The sequence below is a fragment of the Ptychodera flava genome, chromosome 14 (assembly GCF_041260155.1).
Source record: "Ptychodera flava strain L36383 chromosome 14, AS_Pfla_20210202, whole genome shotgun sequence".
In the NCBI taxonomy this organism is placed as follows: Eukaryota; Metazoa; Hemichordata; class Enteropneusta; family Ptychoderidae; genus Ptychodera; species Ptychodera flava.
Window position 1 is genome coordinate 35961350 of NC_091941.1, and position 16122 is coordinate 35977471.

Below are 16122 nucleotides of genomic sequence, written 5' to 3' on the forward strand. Positions count from 1 at the left end.
CATCATATCATGTCATATCTTATCATATCATATCTTCGAATCTTTAGAATTTTTTAGTTTTGACAGAAAAATAGTCACTGCCCTGCTACTGTGATGAAGCAAACTTTGCATTAAGTGGGCGTCTGTACGTATAGGCGGGAATAAATATATTTTTCTGTTATAAACGGGTAACTGTATCTACATTTCAATCCGGTTATATTATATACTTGAAAGGTGCCGCTTAATGCTACCTTTTTAATATTATAAACTGTCGTTTTCGCTAATTTGTAACACATAAATATTAAATTGAAATTATATTAAGCGGTCTACGTACTCTGGCGACGGGATTTCGAAATTTGGTAAATACAATGCTACGCTGCAATGGCATGGCGCGGCAGGCAGTATATGTCGGTATCTATGTTACATTTTCAGTTTACAAAGTAGGTGGTAGAAAAAATGTCACCAAAATTTCAATAATTTCACAAACTACCTGTCAAACACCCACCACCACTTTGAATTGATATTCACATCCTGCATCGCTAAGTAACGCGAGTGAAAAGTGATTCTCGTCACTTTCCTCACATTACATAGTCAGTAAATGACAAATAGACTGCACACTTGAAGAACGCAGGTTACACGTCTCCAGTATGGTAAACATTAATCAGTATTTGTCTTAGGGTACCTTTTGAGTTGAACAAATATAAAAATACTTCTAAGATAGTGTTGAATTGTACAGTAGCTTAACATGGGTAAAGTGTAATTGTATACAATTTATTGCCGAAGTGAGCAAAGCTTGTCATTGATATCTTTCACTTGTGCAAACACATTTCTTTCAACTTTAAATTCGTAGCTGTGGAGGGTATCACAGTTGTGAATTCTATGAGATGTACATCATTGTCTTTATACTTTATGAAAATTTTCCCAGGATTAATGTATCGGTGACGTACGTGTAATTCTGACCATATACCAGCTGAGCATACCCCTTTTGAATATGATTTGTGGCTGTCGTTAGCAAATAACAAATAAAGACCATGTTTGCATTTTACGCTTAACCTTTTGGTGACTTCTTTGTTTTATTTCGCTACTTTTTCAACAGCACAAAAACATGCCCGTACTAGAGTTTAGAGTCGTGTAGGTTGTCAGCTGCTGGGAACTGTTGTCAATTTTCATGACACCATGTATCCGATAGAAAGCTTAAGTCACATATCGCTCAGCTGATCTCAGCGTGTCCAATCCTCTAATATTATGTACCATTTTTTATAATCAACACAAACAAAGGCTCCTGCGATAGTTAAAATTAAGTTTTTCAGAGCATGTTAGGGGGAGGCAGTCTGCTCAAAGGTTGCCAAGAACCCCTACGACCGAGGTAAACACTGTATCTACGGCAAGTTGGCGATTGATGAAAGTTAAAGTTCCATTAGCTGTATCTTTTGGCGATTTTTCCGTTAGTTTTGATCGAAATGATCACTGGCCCATGATGAATAGCATGTCAAATAACAGAGAATCGCATATTATTCGGAAACATTACGTGCCCTATAACTAAATAACATGTGATTTTACAACGAAAATTTCAATTTTTGTCCGGACAGAAATACAAACTCTGTTGACACGCAGATTGCAACGTAGGCATTCTTCTGCACATGCGCGAGCCATTTACAGCAATTTCAAAATGGCGTCGCGCGATGATGCTGCCGCTGGGAAGCGGAAGGCAGGCAGGCCAAAAACAACTATTCCGCCCAAAAACGAGCGAAATTTAGGCGAAATGCAGGCAAAATAAATATCTGGGATGAAATCGGGAGATGGCAAACGGTTCAAGAAGAGAATAAGTTGGAATCGAACGCCGAAGTCGCCGGTCTATTGATCGATTGGTGAGTACACACACATGGTTCACTAAGTTTTACTTTAGCCACCGTCCCTCACAGGGGCGGTGCTTTAGCTGAGATCGCGAGGACTAAACGCCCGTGTTGTTATGCGAGGCCCGTGCGATGCAACTAGAAATTCATTTGATGTGTTATCTTATTCAAACAGTGAAATGGTGGTGTCAGAAACAAAGTTTCCTCATTTCAACCCGTTCGTGAAGGTGTGGGAAGAATGCATGCAGCCGGGGCTCGGGGTGCCGTGTCGTGTAAATATTGTCGTGCTGGCAGCAAAACATGGTTTTACTATGATGGAGCCTTGGAGGTACCTCCATGGTTTTACCGTCCATCACCAAACCAAAAACACCTACCGACTAAACCTCGAGCTATACAACTGCAGCAATGCTATGGCCATGGCATGACTACCGATGCATACATCAAAGTTTATTGACCATTTATTTACGTTTTGTAAATTTCTCAAATGCAGTGATCATGATGTTCACGACCTGTATTATGACTTTAATAAATGGCAAAGGTCGCGTTTGCATATATATGTATATTCATGATAATGATATCGTGTTTTGTCAAGGGGTTTAAAATTCGCACAGGGGATAATGAATGTAAATGTATAGTAAATAGTTTCAACTCTTTCAGCTGTCAGGAAAATAGTATGGTTCAAAATTATGATCATTGTTCTGAACTTTCTTCCCTAAATAAGCTACTATGAAATGAAACAAAAGAAACGTTCAACTACAACTATACCAACGACATCAACTCCAGGTCCAAGCAGAGACGGAATTGTCATACCACCAGCCCCTGAGGTTTCAGAAATTTCCATGGACACAGACTCAAGGTAAATTGGCACTATGATGAGCACACTACCGGTATAGCTTAGTGTTAGTAAATCAAAGTAGGTAATATTATATGTGTACATGAGCCTATTGCAGTTATTGGCATATTTCAAATTTAATGCTGTACTTTCAATTTTGAATCAATCATGTACTATCAGTACAGTCCTCCACACGCCTAAAGATGAAAGCTAACTTTTTGCATATGTGACTCCTCTTTAGAAACTCCTGTTCTGTAAACTTTCTACCAAGTTTTCTAATTTTCTCTCCCAACCAATGTCAAGTAGGCTTAAACTTTTATTCTTCCTGTAAATCAAAATTTCAATAAGTCTTGTGTAACTTTGGAAATTTGACACTAATCTTATTGAATAGGCAGATGATTCATAAAATGTATGCATTTTTTTTTTGTGCAGTACTAGGATTGGCAGTACAACTCTGACAGGGTTATCGGGCATAGAAGACATTAGCACTGGTATGACAAACGGATGTAGTGGTAAAAGGTAAGCTCATTTTATTGTCGTTACTGAACTTCAGAAGGCCATTAAAGTTGAGGGGTCAAATAACCTTTAACTGGGAACTTCATACATGAAATGTGGGCTTGCTGATTTATTTTCATTTTAGGCATGTTTTTTTATTGATATGAAATGTTCCTTTTCTGATCTCATATGATAGTGATAGAAAGCAGTTCATGTCATTTAGCTCTATTATATCCTGCAACTGTATGTAACTAATTGTACTAAGATTGCAATCTGTATATAGTAGACCCCAAGTTTATATGAAATTTGAACGAAAATTTTGTCAAATATCCTGAAAAGTTTCTCAATTATCACTTCCTTGTTTACAGGGAGAAGGGAAAGGGTTTAAAGAAGAAGATGTCAGAGTCATTCATTGACCCATTTGAGTAAGTGTTCATTTTTATTACTTTCAAAACATTGAAATTATATTATGTTGACTGCAAGGCTTTAGAAAGAATTTTTTTCAAACATTATTTCGGCAACATTATTTCCACAAATGTATTTCTGTAATTAAATATCACTGACAGTCCCTGTTACTTTTCAATTCTAACCACTTTTTTATGTATCATGCAATGTACATAACTAACACTTTACTATATTCATTCACAGATTAATCTTGGAATCTAACAATATACCTTATGTTACATTTCATGTATATACCAGTAATGAAGTCTCTCCTCTGTTCATTCACAGCTTAACTATAGATGTAAGTGAAGAATTTGAATCTGATTACTATGATGACGATGATTTTGAACCTAGTTTCAATTTTACAATAAGGTAATTCAAAATAATGGGTATTTTAATTGTGATAATAAGTTGGGACGTGGTTAATTCAGTTCTTTTCACAAAATATTTTATGTTCACTGAGGGTCAACAGTCTAGTATTATGAACATATAAACTAAAATAATGTCAGTCAATTTAGAATCAAACTACTGTTAATACTTCTACTAGACAAAATGTCAATCAGTTTGCCCTCTAAACCTATTTTTTGAGTCATGACTCATAAATATTTCTGTGACGCAAGAAAATTTTAAGTTGAATAGGAAATAATGCATGGTTACTCAAGAAAAATAAGCAAATTTTCAAATTGACTCATAAGTTGTTTGCAATCTGGTGAGTCAGAGGGCACACTGCTGTCAATTTATTGTAACTTTGCATTTTGCACATTCATACTTACTAATTTCACCATGACATTACTAATCGTATACAGGCCAGATATACTGAATTTTGAAGACCTGCCAATGGACCCAATTTCTGATGATGATGATGATGATGATGATGATAGTGAAGATGGATCAGATATTGAAGAAGATGATGACACAGAATCTACTCAGGAAAGGCATTTTGAAGATATCAGTAGAGTGAAGACAGATGCTGACATCAATGGACTACTTGGTAACAAGGTGTGCCTGACATACCTACAACAACTGTTACTATTAGCTAAGGCAAAGATTAGCTCAATCTGTCATGTCACCAACTGCAAGAGGGATATACAAGCAGTTACAGAATTTCGAGGTTCAGCTATCTATTTGAAATGGGTAAGGACAATTGAATTACTGTAATTGTGTGTGTTACTGCATTATACAAGTTACTATCTTGTTTCTTTATTTCAGCTAGCAATGTTCTGGGAACTTCAGTATTACAACATTGCTGAATCATAACTTACTTTATGTCCCTTTGTTGTAATGTTATGTGTTGAGACTGTGATAGATTTGTGAGAACTTTTGTAAAACTAGCCTTATTAAATTCCCAGAGAGCTGATTCACAAACTTTATTTTATTCATGTAGGTCTGTGATTCTGGTCATTTGATTTACAAGTGGTGTTCGCAACCAATCATGAAAAGAAGACTTCATAGTGGTGATATCCTGACATCTGCTGCAATCCTTCTTTCTGGAAACAACCATGCCAAGATATCTTTATTTGCAAAGATACTAAATATGAAGATTGTATCACCATCAAGTTTTCATAAAATCCAGAAACATTACTTGGTACCAAGTATTGACGAGTACTGGTTTCAGCATCAGCGAGAAATACTTGACAAGTATAGAGACAGAGACATTGTGGTACTTGGTAAGTGGACTGTTGCAACTACTCCCCCTTGATGCCATCCATCCATTTTACAATGCAGCTTGTCAGCTTGTATAGACTGGTGTCATTGTCAAGTACAATTCTATTGAGTAGTGATCATGGCTGTTTCTGACTCGTAGGCTTTTTCATGTTATATTATATGGCGTGTTCAGAACTGCTAAGTAAAACAATATCTAGCAGTGCTGAACAGATAACATGGTCTTTTTAATTTTTTTGTATTGGTCCACTGAAATAGTGTATTGACAACTGTTATAGCCCAATGAGATGTAACCATTGTTGTTTTACTGTATCTTGTTCTGTGTATCAAATACATTTTGTGGTTCACATTCGTCAAGCATGATCAAATATCCAGTCTTTAGCTCATGAACACAGCCTGTTTATAGTCAGCACTGTTATTGTTGAAAATTGAATTCCAATCCAGACTGGAATTCATTTGTCAATGATAAAAAATAGACCCCTGCTTCATGAAAACCTGCCTTTCATTGACTCTAATTGTTCCAAAGTTGCATGTACCATACTTCTTACCATATTTACATAATTTATCCCAATGACACTGCTAAGTAACCTCATTGATGGTAATGGTTCATTTTAGGTGATGGGAGGATGGATTCCCCAGGCTTTAATGCTCAGTATTGTTCCTACACCATCATGGAAAATGACTCAAAGGACATCCTATCGATTGTAACCATGGACAAAAGAATGACAGAAAGAAAGTCAACCAATCTTGAAAAGGCTTGTTTTGTGCAAAGCATGACTATGTTGACAGACAAGGACATGAAAATTGGAGAAGTTGTCACAGACTCACATCTACAGATTGGTGCTGTGATGAGTAAGTTCACTATTTATTTGCACTACGGTACAGTACACGCAAACATCAAATACTTCAACTTTTTCAAGTATTTTTTCTTTTGATTGCCAAGTCCAGAGTACATGTAAGCACAGCTCATCTCATATATTTGTGATGACATGAGGCAGAATAATAGTTATGTGCAATACACAACCTACTGTAAAGGCATTAATTTTTACTCGGATTTAATGCACTACTTTCATGTGTTGGGCAAATACACAGGGTTTTATTTACATGGATTAAGTTGTGAAACCGGGAGTTCTATTGTAATTTAACATTTTCACTGGGATGTGATTTAGTTGATTTTATCAATCAACGAAAATAGAGAAATTAAATCACAGCAAAAAATTTAAGTTTTTATTACTGTGTTATTGGTTCCCTGTGAACAAAATTTAAAATGGTCCTTTTTTCCTTTCAGAGAGAACATACCCCGATGTGAAACACTCCCATGACCTTTGGCATGTGGCTAAAAACCTTGGCAACAAAATCATTCAGGTAAGGTAAACATTTGTTTGCATGGCACCAACAATAATACTTATTACTTATTATTTCATAAATTTGTAAAGGTGACTGATCTTAGCCTAAGTATTATCTGGCATTTTGGCTGAGACATGTATTGACTTTAGAAAAGAATTTGGGTTCAAAGTAAATGGCAAGTGTGTATGTATACATGTTGTTCAAATGATATATATTACCAACCTTTCGAACATACTCATAAGGTTTTCTTCAGGGCATGACTGACTGGTGACATTGGTTGTTGTCGCAGTTACACAGCCAGGGACTTTCCTTATTTAAACCAGGACCACAGGTATAAAAGGAACAGGACTAGAATAATACCATTTTTATCTCGTTTGAATAGAGAAGGTTACAGCATCAAAAGTTAGCTCCTCAAAAATCCATGTGAAGTACTAACATAGAAATATTTTTGACACATGCCCAATGCCCAATGCTGTTTCAACAAAATACGCGACATTCTGCTGTAGTATTTGGCAAAAATGATGGAACCTATCACCAACTGAGATACTTACACGACAGGACCTACTTCCAGCTGAGGGATTGAATGTTATGGGCTTAAGAGCTAGACACTAGGAAAGAAACGTATCCTTGCAAGAATTTAGTCATGTTCTTAACCTTGGTGTTCCTTGGTGTACTTACTTTATCAAGTTTTGAAGTTTGTTAACACTATTCATTTCTTGCTATCAAATAATTTGAACAATGTTTATTTCAGGCAGGTCAAGACAAAGATTGCAGGGCATTGCAAAAATGGTGTAGAGATATTATTACCCATTTTTGGTATAGCTGCAAGAAAGCATCAAGTTATGAGGAGTTTCTTGTAAGTATATTTTTGTATGATGCCAAACTGATGGGTTGTGTAAAGTATTACATATGTAAAGACACAGGAATAAATGAAGGATTTACTATAGACTGAACAGGGCTCAAACAAAGACAAAGTGTGTACATGTAGATAGGATGTAGTAACCAAGTTGTGAATTTTGCAAACACTTATATCAGTGTTATGAACATTTTTTACATTTTTGTTTTCATAAATGTGAAAGGAAAGATCACAGAGAGATACTTTTCTGAAGAACTCCAAGTGCATATAATATATGTATAACAAAACCAAGTATGTCAAATATTTGTTCGTTTGAATGTTAAGTATTCATAGTCATGTTATTCTTTATAAAGCTAACACTTTTGTAATTTTATTTTCAGGGTGTGTGGTGTGGAGTACTGCATCATGTTACAGATGAGCATGAATGGGTACTTCCCTATGGTCAGGGTAGTAATCAGTGTGACCATGGACCCCTCACAGAACGTTCTGAAAAAGAATGGTTAACAAAGAATGGTCCGGCGCATGTAGCCCTGCGGAAAATTGTCTTGGATAAGAACTTCTTAAAGAAGATTCCATACTATCTGAGTTTCAGGTTAGATGTTAAAACTTGAATAAATAAAGTCTGTACACAACTAATTTTAGGTTACAATATAAAGGATGCCCAGTATTTTCTACAAATTCCAATTTTAATTGTTATGTCAGAAAATATAAAGCTGTTTTGAGAAATTACCCACCCAATTAGTTTCAGAATTAAGTTTATAGGTTGCAAAGAATGTTCTCATTCAAATTTGCTGCAATGGTGACAAAAGCACAGCTACTTCATTTGCTCTGATCCCGGGGGGTGGGGGGGGGGGGGGGGGGGGGGGGTGTAACTCCCATAGATGGCTATACGGGGAGGGTCCGCACGAAAGGGGTCATTTTTTTTGCACTGTTTGGTATCAGAAAGGGTATACTTTTCACGAGGTGTTGGTATGAGAAAGGATCCGATTTTAAACACAAACTGACATTTGTTAAAAAATCATGCTGTCAACACTGGAAACCCATTTATCTACATCCCAGATCTACCATCAATATTTCCGATCTGTCGGTTTGACTGTTGGTACCCCTGGTACGCAAGGCGAGTGAGTCGTATCTGTATACGTATGGTATTGTATGGTATCAGATAGCTGTGGAAACGCAGCTATCTGTTGGCGGGGTAGCGTGAGTTGCTATGCGGGTCAAAGGTCAACCCCGCCACTCACATAGCAACTCACGCTACCCCACCAAGAGATAGCTGCGTTTCCACAACTAGGTATCAAAAAGGGTAGGTTTTTTTGCTCAAAACTGGTATCACAACAGTTTGGGTTTCCATGTTCGTGCGGAGCCCCCCCCCCCCCCCCCCCCCCCCCCCCGGCTCTGATGCCTTTCCGGATAGTGGTTTTCATTAGTATATGATCAGTATGATAGAAACCATGACAAATACAGACTATGGCTGTATATGTTTGTACACAGTCCCATTTTGAGTGACTGTAGTTTGTATCTCTTTTCACAGTACAGTTGTCTTGATCTAGGGATACATCATAGACTTCAGAAGGAAAATTACTTTGCACTATGAGCAGTACTCCTGTCATTTTCCATTTTCTGTCTCATTTACATTTCAGAAGCACAGCAGAGCTGGAGACTTTCCAGCAGAATATCCTGATGTATGCTGCTAAAAGATTTGCATATACACCCCCTGTGTACAGAGTTAGAAACATCCTTGCTGCACTTGATCACAATGTGCACCACAACAGAGAACTAAAGAAAAATCGAAATGGCGAAGTGGTGTAAGTTTAAATATTATATGCAGAAGACAGATTTCAGATTTTGGAAATGATATTTACTCTTGTCAAAAAATTAGATGTACAAAGGTACTTTGAGATTTTCGTTATGAAGGTGATAGTATTATATAAATCGATATTCATTTATTTTGTAGATACCACAGACACTTTCACAAGAAGAGTGGCAGATGGTCTGCGACACCAGTGAAGATTGACAAGACATATCCTCATATTGCAGACCTGAAGAAGAGGATTCTTGAAAAGCGGTTGTCAGATCATCAAGGCATGCAGAGAAAGCTGGAGCTTGAGCCACAAGACCCAAGAAGACTATCTGCACATTTGGCTGCAATTCCACCACCATCTACAGCTTCTATTGTTCAGGACCAACTATCAAGACGAACATAAACAGTGAAGTAGTAGGCAGAGATGTAAATCATATTATATTACCATGCACTGCCTGTCCCATTTTGATTGGTCGAGCTGAACCACGTGACTGACCACAAATACACAGTAATGGTCTGTTTATATGCCCGTGAATATGAATAATAAGATTAACAACTCAAAGTATCGTAAATTTACACCTCAAACGTAAATCATAATCAATCACAAAATAAAATGGAGCACTTGTAGGTCAAGTTGAGATATTTTTTTCTGAAAACATCTCCGGATTTGCCAATTTTTTACAGCGCGCGTGACAGTGCGTCGCGTAATGCTCAGTTTCTGGGGCCCAGTTGTCGTTCGCTCCTGAAATTTTCGGATATTTTGACGGTTTTCTTGGGTTCGCTGATAATATAATGGAAATAACAGACTCCGCGCTGACCATTAACGTTTATTTATGGGCGCGGGCGGGAGGAAAGCCAAATTAACGGGCTCGGCAAGCCTCTCCCGTTAATTTTTGGCTTTCCTCTCGCCCTTGCCCACAAATAAACGTTAATGGTCAGCGCGTCGTCCGTTATTTCTATAGTATCTGATCACCAGTTGGGTCCTTGGCCTGTACCATTATTTTTGGAGGGGGTGGCCACTAACAAAAGCAGTGAAAGGCAATATCAGTGCTCAGCGCGAACAAGGCATCAACGGTGCTCCTTCATGCAATTTTGCCTTTCAAGACTCGACTGTTCAGCATGCTATGGAAATCTGGTCATGACATGCGACTTGCGGCCTGCATGTGCTAAACTAGGGCTAATAACAAAACTATATGCTGACCCAATCCTATTTGAGGCCCCAACCATTTATTTATCTACCAGGAAACCTAACCCTAATGCTTGGACATGCCAAGGACAATGACAACATCACAGCCAACGTTAACTGCCTATTCTCCGTAGTAGTTGCATGGGGAACACCGTGCGGTGGTGTTGCGTGGACAAGCGCCGTTGACTCCTCGTCAGTGTTGAGCACTGACATTGCCAATCATCCCCTTTTTGTTAGCAGCCATCCCAAAAAAATAATGGTACAGTCCTGGGACCAAACTGGTGATCAGATACTACATATAATCCATAATTCAAATATCCAATTATTCTGCCTATCAACACAACTGTATGTATACAGTTCAGGGCTCAAAATTAACTTTTTCCTCTGGTAGTCCACTTTAAAGTTGGTAGCCCAGTGACAATGGCTGGTAGCCCATTCATATTTTAGTTTAAGGATATTGTTTTTCATTAACTAGACAAGAAAATGCAGTTTTTCAAGATTCTGCCCATGAAGTGAATTTTCTTGTCATTTGATGTGAATACTTACACTCCTAGTATCAAAAGGAAACAGGTATAGTTCAGATATTGGACATGATTGCACGTCAAGTACTGACTAAATTTTATGTCCAGGTCTTTGGTAGTCCTTGTGGGCTACCATTTCATGGATTTTGGTAGCCCCAGGGAAAAGTTGGTAGTCTATGGATGTGGGACTACCGCTAATTTCGAGCCCTGCAGTTGAATACTGGTGTTGAAAGATTGAATTCAAGTCAAGACTAGAATCAGTCTGATTAAAATCAGATGTAGAGTACGGCGATGTCTGTAATAACGCAGTATTCTCTCGCTGTCACCTCTTACAGAGAGAGGCGCGACAAGAGAATACCCTGTACACGCAAGTAGACGTCGCCTTACTCTACATCTGATTATAATCAGATTTGAGTATAATTAATTTGTCAACGATGATGTTCATTCATATGTACAAGCTCTATTGATGAGCAGAATACAGGGAACTTTAGCATTCTATGGGGAGTATTACACCATATGACATGAAATAAATTTGAACAATTATTATCATTCAAAGTGAGTAAATTACTTGGTCAAAGAAACAATAAAAGCGTAAACAAAAACAAAACTACCACTGACAAAATCAATAAGGCAATCTTTAAGCACTAGCAAAGTGTTGGTACCATATGTCCAGAATGGGTAAGCGTACCCTGCTAGCATGGTACACCCCTCAAGATTGAACTGCTGAGAAAATAATTGTACAGTAAATCAGCCACCTGTTTTGATAAGCAGAATACTGGACATATCAATACTACATAGGGTTTAGGACTGTAGTTGATAAACAGAACCAGAAATCTGACAAAATGGTAAAAGGTTACAGCTGATGTCCCTTTGAAGTGCCCCATAGTTTAGCTTATTAGAGGAACCTGCAAATCCATGGGTTGTCATCATGACATTTTTCCACACTGAATTCCAGTCTGAAGTGAAATTTATTTGTCAGCAGTTTATATATTCATCTATCGAGACAGTTGAAATGCAAATTGTGAGGTTTTCCTGCACAGAATGTGGATATGTACAAAGGCAACACGGTTTTGCAAGGGATCGTCAGTACCACTAGCAAAATTATTGGTTGTAATCTTCCATCATTAGACACTCTCTACAAGGACTGTGTTCTCAAAACGTCTGTCTCCATTATCAATGATCAGTATCACCCTGCACACAATTTGTTTCAACTTATGCGTTCTGGCAAACGTTACCGTTCCATCAAGTCAAGTTGTAATCGGTCCCTAAACAGTTTTTACCGTACAGCAGTTCGCATGTTAAATGAATGCAAATAGAGTACTGTGAGAGCTCACACATCTCCTCTCTCATAATTCTTACACATTGTACATCTGAAGTCGGCGCTTTTATTTTAACGTTCTTTTATTCTGTTTGTTTTATTTTGTGTATTGCTCTTTTATTCCCTATTTTTTGATCAGTCTGTCCTTTTGATGTCGCAAAACCAAGAAGTATTTCATTGTATGTGCAATAGCGTATATATATGACAATAAATTGTTATTATTATTACAAGAACCTGTATTTTTATACGAAACAACAGTTTGCCAAAATATTTGTCCTGAGCCATAATAATGATGCTTGTATTGATTGAGTAGTAGTGATCAGTGTGATGCAGCCATTTATGTTTGTTTGATGTGAAACTCCAGTTTTTGTCCTTATAGATAAAAGAGTGTACCACTGTGTTTTACCAAAAGAGTGAAATTTATTGACAAAATTATTAATGAATAAATAGTAGTACAATGATTACATAAGAGCATAATAGTACTGTCTGGTGTTTATTTTCCATGCACTCATGTATTGAAATTTATCAAAAGTAATAAATAAACAGTCAAAATAGGAAAGGTCAAAATAAAACATGTAAAACTATAAGTAAGGAGTATATACGGTGAGTAAAGGAAAAAAAACTTTTAAACAAAATTTTGCATTGAATACATGAATTGGAAAAGAAAAAGGCAAGTTCTTTGACGTGGACCCGTACAGTGAACAAATTTCTGAGAGAAGTAACCTTTTTATGCAGACTATGAAAGCCGCGATGGTATAAATCCTGTATATTGAGCAAAGGGGTCAGGATATTTGTCTCTAATGGCCCATACACAGCAACTTGGAATAACTCTCCTATTCCCTGCCCCTAAAACGCCATGCTGCCACAAGACAAATTGTCGATAGGAAGCATGCCGATTTGACTTGTTGATGTCATCACCATCATCCACTGCCAACACATCTCTTCTATAGGCCCGTGCAAGAGCAAGCACCGTCTCATTGAGGACCAATACTTTGAAATCCTGTAGAAAGATGACTAAAATTTATTTCCAGCACAAATACTTCAGAAGTGAGATACAAACATGGTTGATGCGTCATTTATAAATCAACACATTAAAAAACATTTTTTGTGAAGTGACTCTGTTTCTGACGATTTACAAGGCAAGAAGTGATTTGATGCACAGAAGACTATATCTGTTAGGAAACTCATTCAAATAGTAATGTGAGCAATCATGAAATATTGTTTCTGTTGGGTAAAATAATACTGTCATGCAGCTGAATTGAAAGTCTTGACACAGAAAAATCAATGTTTTCCTTGTGTTTGATAACATTTGTATTTTAAAAGGTTTTGTATTGTTTATATTGGTAAGACTAAGGGGTACAAATCCTCATCACACAGCATATCCAATAAGCTTAGTAACCTCAGAAGGGTTCTTCATCTCCAAATTTGTCATTTGTTGCTTTTAGCAATTTATATCAGAATGATAGGCGATAAAATGTTATTCTAGACATCTGAATATAAATTTGAAAGTCCTGTGTTGTGTTTTACTAATCGCAGAAGACATGGTATTGTAACTCAACTAACAGCTAGTTGGGAAATGCACATATTGGGTTGTCTCTCGCAGCACAACTTTTCTGGATCTGTGGGCATCTCCCTACATCTTGTACAAATACACCACTTTGGTACATCAGCGTTAGGTGCAGGGTGGTAACCACCAGGTTGTGATGATGCTTGTTGAACGATATTAAATACAAGACTTGGGTTGTTGTCCACAATCTTTTGAAGGAGTTCGTTTTTTTCCCCCTCAGGCATGGCAGAAATAATGGTCTGTAAATAGAAAACCGGAAATTGTCACACAATAACTGTATATGCTATTCTGTTATAATTTTATATAGCTGCCAGTGTAGTGAGTGTATGGTATGAATATGTATTGTGCAGAATGAGGATATTATTTCTTATAATTCTATACTTACTTTGAGTTGCTGTTTCCTTTCCTCCAGTAGTTGGAGAGCCTCATCAGCCTGTGGAGTACTGCCTAATGCTCTCGATCTACCTCTTCCTTTACCCCTGGCTCCCCTACCCCTACCTGAGTTTCCTCTTCCTCTGCTCCCTCTTCCTCTGCTACCTCTACCTCTACCTCTACCTCTACCTCTACCTCTAATTCTTCCTCTACCCAGTACTCCATACTCAGAGTCTGTGTCAGTTGATTGGGGTGATGGCACCGAACTTGAAGTCTGAAAAAAAAACCGATTGATTTTGAGGTTTCAACAACAAAGATTTTGATTTTATAATTCACATATGCTGGTATTTGCATATTCGGATACAGATTATTTCTATCAGAGCATATATTGGTATACATTATCAACATTTCTTTGCAGTAAAGCTTGATTTTTCGGCAAGACCAATATCCTTTACATTTAACAATTGTCAAGTATAGCATTCTCAATTCAGGCGGAAAGTGTCAAAAGTAAATTGCCATAAAAGTTGCTCTTAGTTTTTTTATATTTTATGGCAACTCCAATATTTTTCAAGGACGCCTGCAAAGTCAAATTTCCGTATTCAGAAAAAAGACATGTTTCCACACGTAATGAATTATCCGCTATGTGTATGCACCTCTTTGTTGTTGTTGTTTTTATTTGTTTCAAAATTATCAACAGAATCAGAAGTTCACAGTAGCTTTGCGTCGTTGGAATATTTTTTCAAAGACGCCTAGGGCGAGAAAGTCTCTCACTTTATATGTCTCATACCCGCAGAACATGGACTCGACTGTTAGGCTCTTCGATTGTAAATATATATCTCCCCCTCCTCAATAAACCTTTCCAGAGCAGCGCGATAGTGACCGTAGCTGGTAGTGTATAGCTGGTTGCATAATGAAGAGAGGTCAAGTTTTTCTGATGAATTTATATATGACAACACATGGCCGGAAACTGCACAAGCGAAGTTTTAGAAAAGTCACATGACATCACATGAAGATTATCTCAGATTTCCAGCGGATTCAAGTGAGTATTTAAGGTGGCCCCGCGTTGAAGAGATCTAGATTTGAATTTATCGAATGCAGAAGATTGCGGCCCGGGAAAAATACGATTAATACCTCACAAGAGGGGAAAAAGTTTTGCGACTGGAACAACAAAACGTGAAAAGAAACGTCTACATCTATGGCGCATTGGCGACTAAAAATACAATAGGGCCTAAGTCAATTTAGCGTAAGTCTGAACGGCGATGTTTGTATGAAAGCACTCGTCGATCGAGCGTGAAAGTTAGTAAGATTTTCCTCAACACGAAACATCGTGAGGTATGGCGACTTCACTGATGCAGCGGTTCTGTAAATAAATAAGTTGACCCATGGGAAACTTGTTGGTCCTGTTGGCAAAGTTGTCTATCGGATCCAGCGCTGCGCTGCCACTGTAAGCGTACGCGTACAGCGCTGGTCCAGCCGACGGGAAACATCAACGGGAACATCAAAAAGTTACAACCAAAAAGATTGCTTTGGCGTGTGCCTTCTACTGCAGTCCGGGAAACTAGCCATGTACTCAAAGTTTACATACAAAACATGAATCACGCAGTGGAAAGAAAATACACATCCAACAACGAACACACTCACATACAAAATAAATATTCATTACTTACGTCGTTGTCCATTGTCCGAGCACGTTGCGTAGCGATGTCTGGCTGACCACGACGCGATGTTGTTTTGATCCCGCAATAAACGTGAACTTGTACATCTCGCGTGATCGCGTCGTCACCATTATCTGCGTTCTCCCCAGCACGCTGAGCGTGCCAGACGTCAACAAACGAGCTCGGAAGGGCAACACGTTTGAACAAAAATTAGCAGTTTTATGTGGCTATATC

General features: G+C 37.8%; 3 protein-coding genes across 3 annotated transcripts; 1 reads left to right on the forward strand and 2 right to left on the reverse strand.

Moving 5' to 3' along the window:
• The first annotated feature begins 1630 nt into the window (after positions 1-1630).
• Positions 1631-12771, forward strand: LOC139150303 (uncharacterized). Its single transcript, XM_070722593.1, has 13 exons — positions 1631-1847; positions 2554-2688; positions 3097-3183; positions 3528-3584; positions 3892-3975; positions 4410-4737; positions 4988-5270; positions 5881-6117; positions 6554-6630; positions 7364-7468; positions 7849-8060; positions 9109-9273; positions 9423-12771. The coding sequence occupies exons 2-13, from the start codon at positions 2564-2566 to the stop codon at positions 9670-9672; spliced, it is 2010 nt and encodes a 669-aa protein (XP_070578694.1). The 5' UTR covers positions 1631-1847; positions 2554-2563; the 3' UTR covers positions 9673-12771.
• LOC139150305 (P2X purinoceptor 7-like) lies at positions 12699-14534 on the reverse strand. The gene is made up of 3 exons (XM_070722595.1): positions 14247-14534; positions 13858-14100; positions 12699-13294 (listed from the first exon to the last, which is right to left on the reverse strand). Exons 2-3 carry the CDS (start codon positions 14083-14085, stop codon positions 13031-13033), a joined length of 492 nt encoding a protein of 163 aa, XP_070578696.1. The 5' UTR covers positions 14086-14100; positions 14247-14534; the 3' UTR covers positions 12699-13030.
• On the reverse strand, positions 14108-16045 carry LOC139150304 (methyl-CpG-binding domain protein 2-like). The gene is made up of 2 exons (XM_070722594.1): positions 15901-16045; positions 14108-14507 (listed from the first exon to the last, which is right to left on the reverse strand). Exons 1-2 carry the CDS (start codon positions 15910-15912, stop codon positions 14229-14231), a joined length of 291 nt encoding a protein of 96 aa, XP_070578695.1. The 5' UTR covers positions 15913-16045; the 3' UTR covers positions 14108-14228.
• Between the last annotated feature and the right edge of the window lie 77 nt (positions 16046-16122).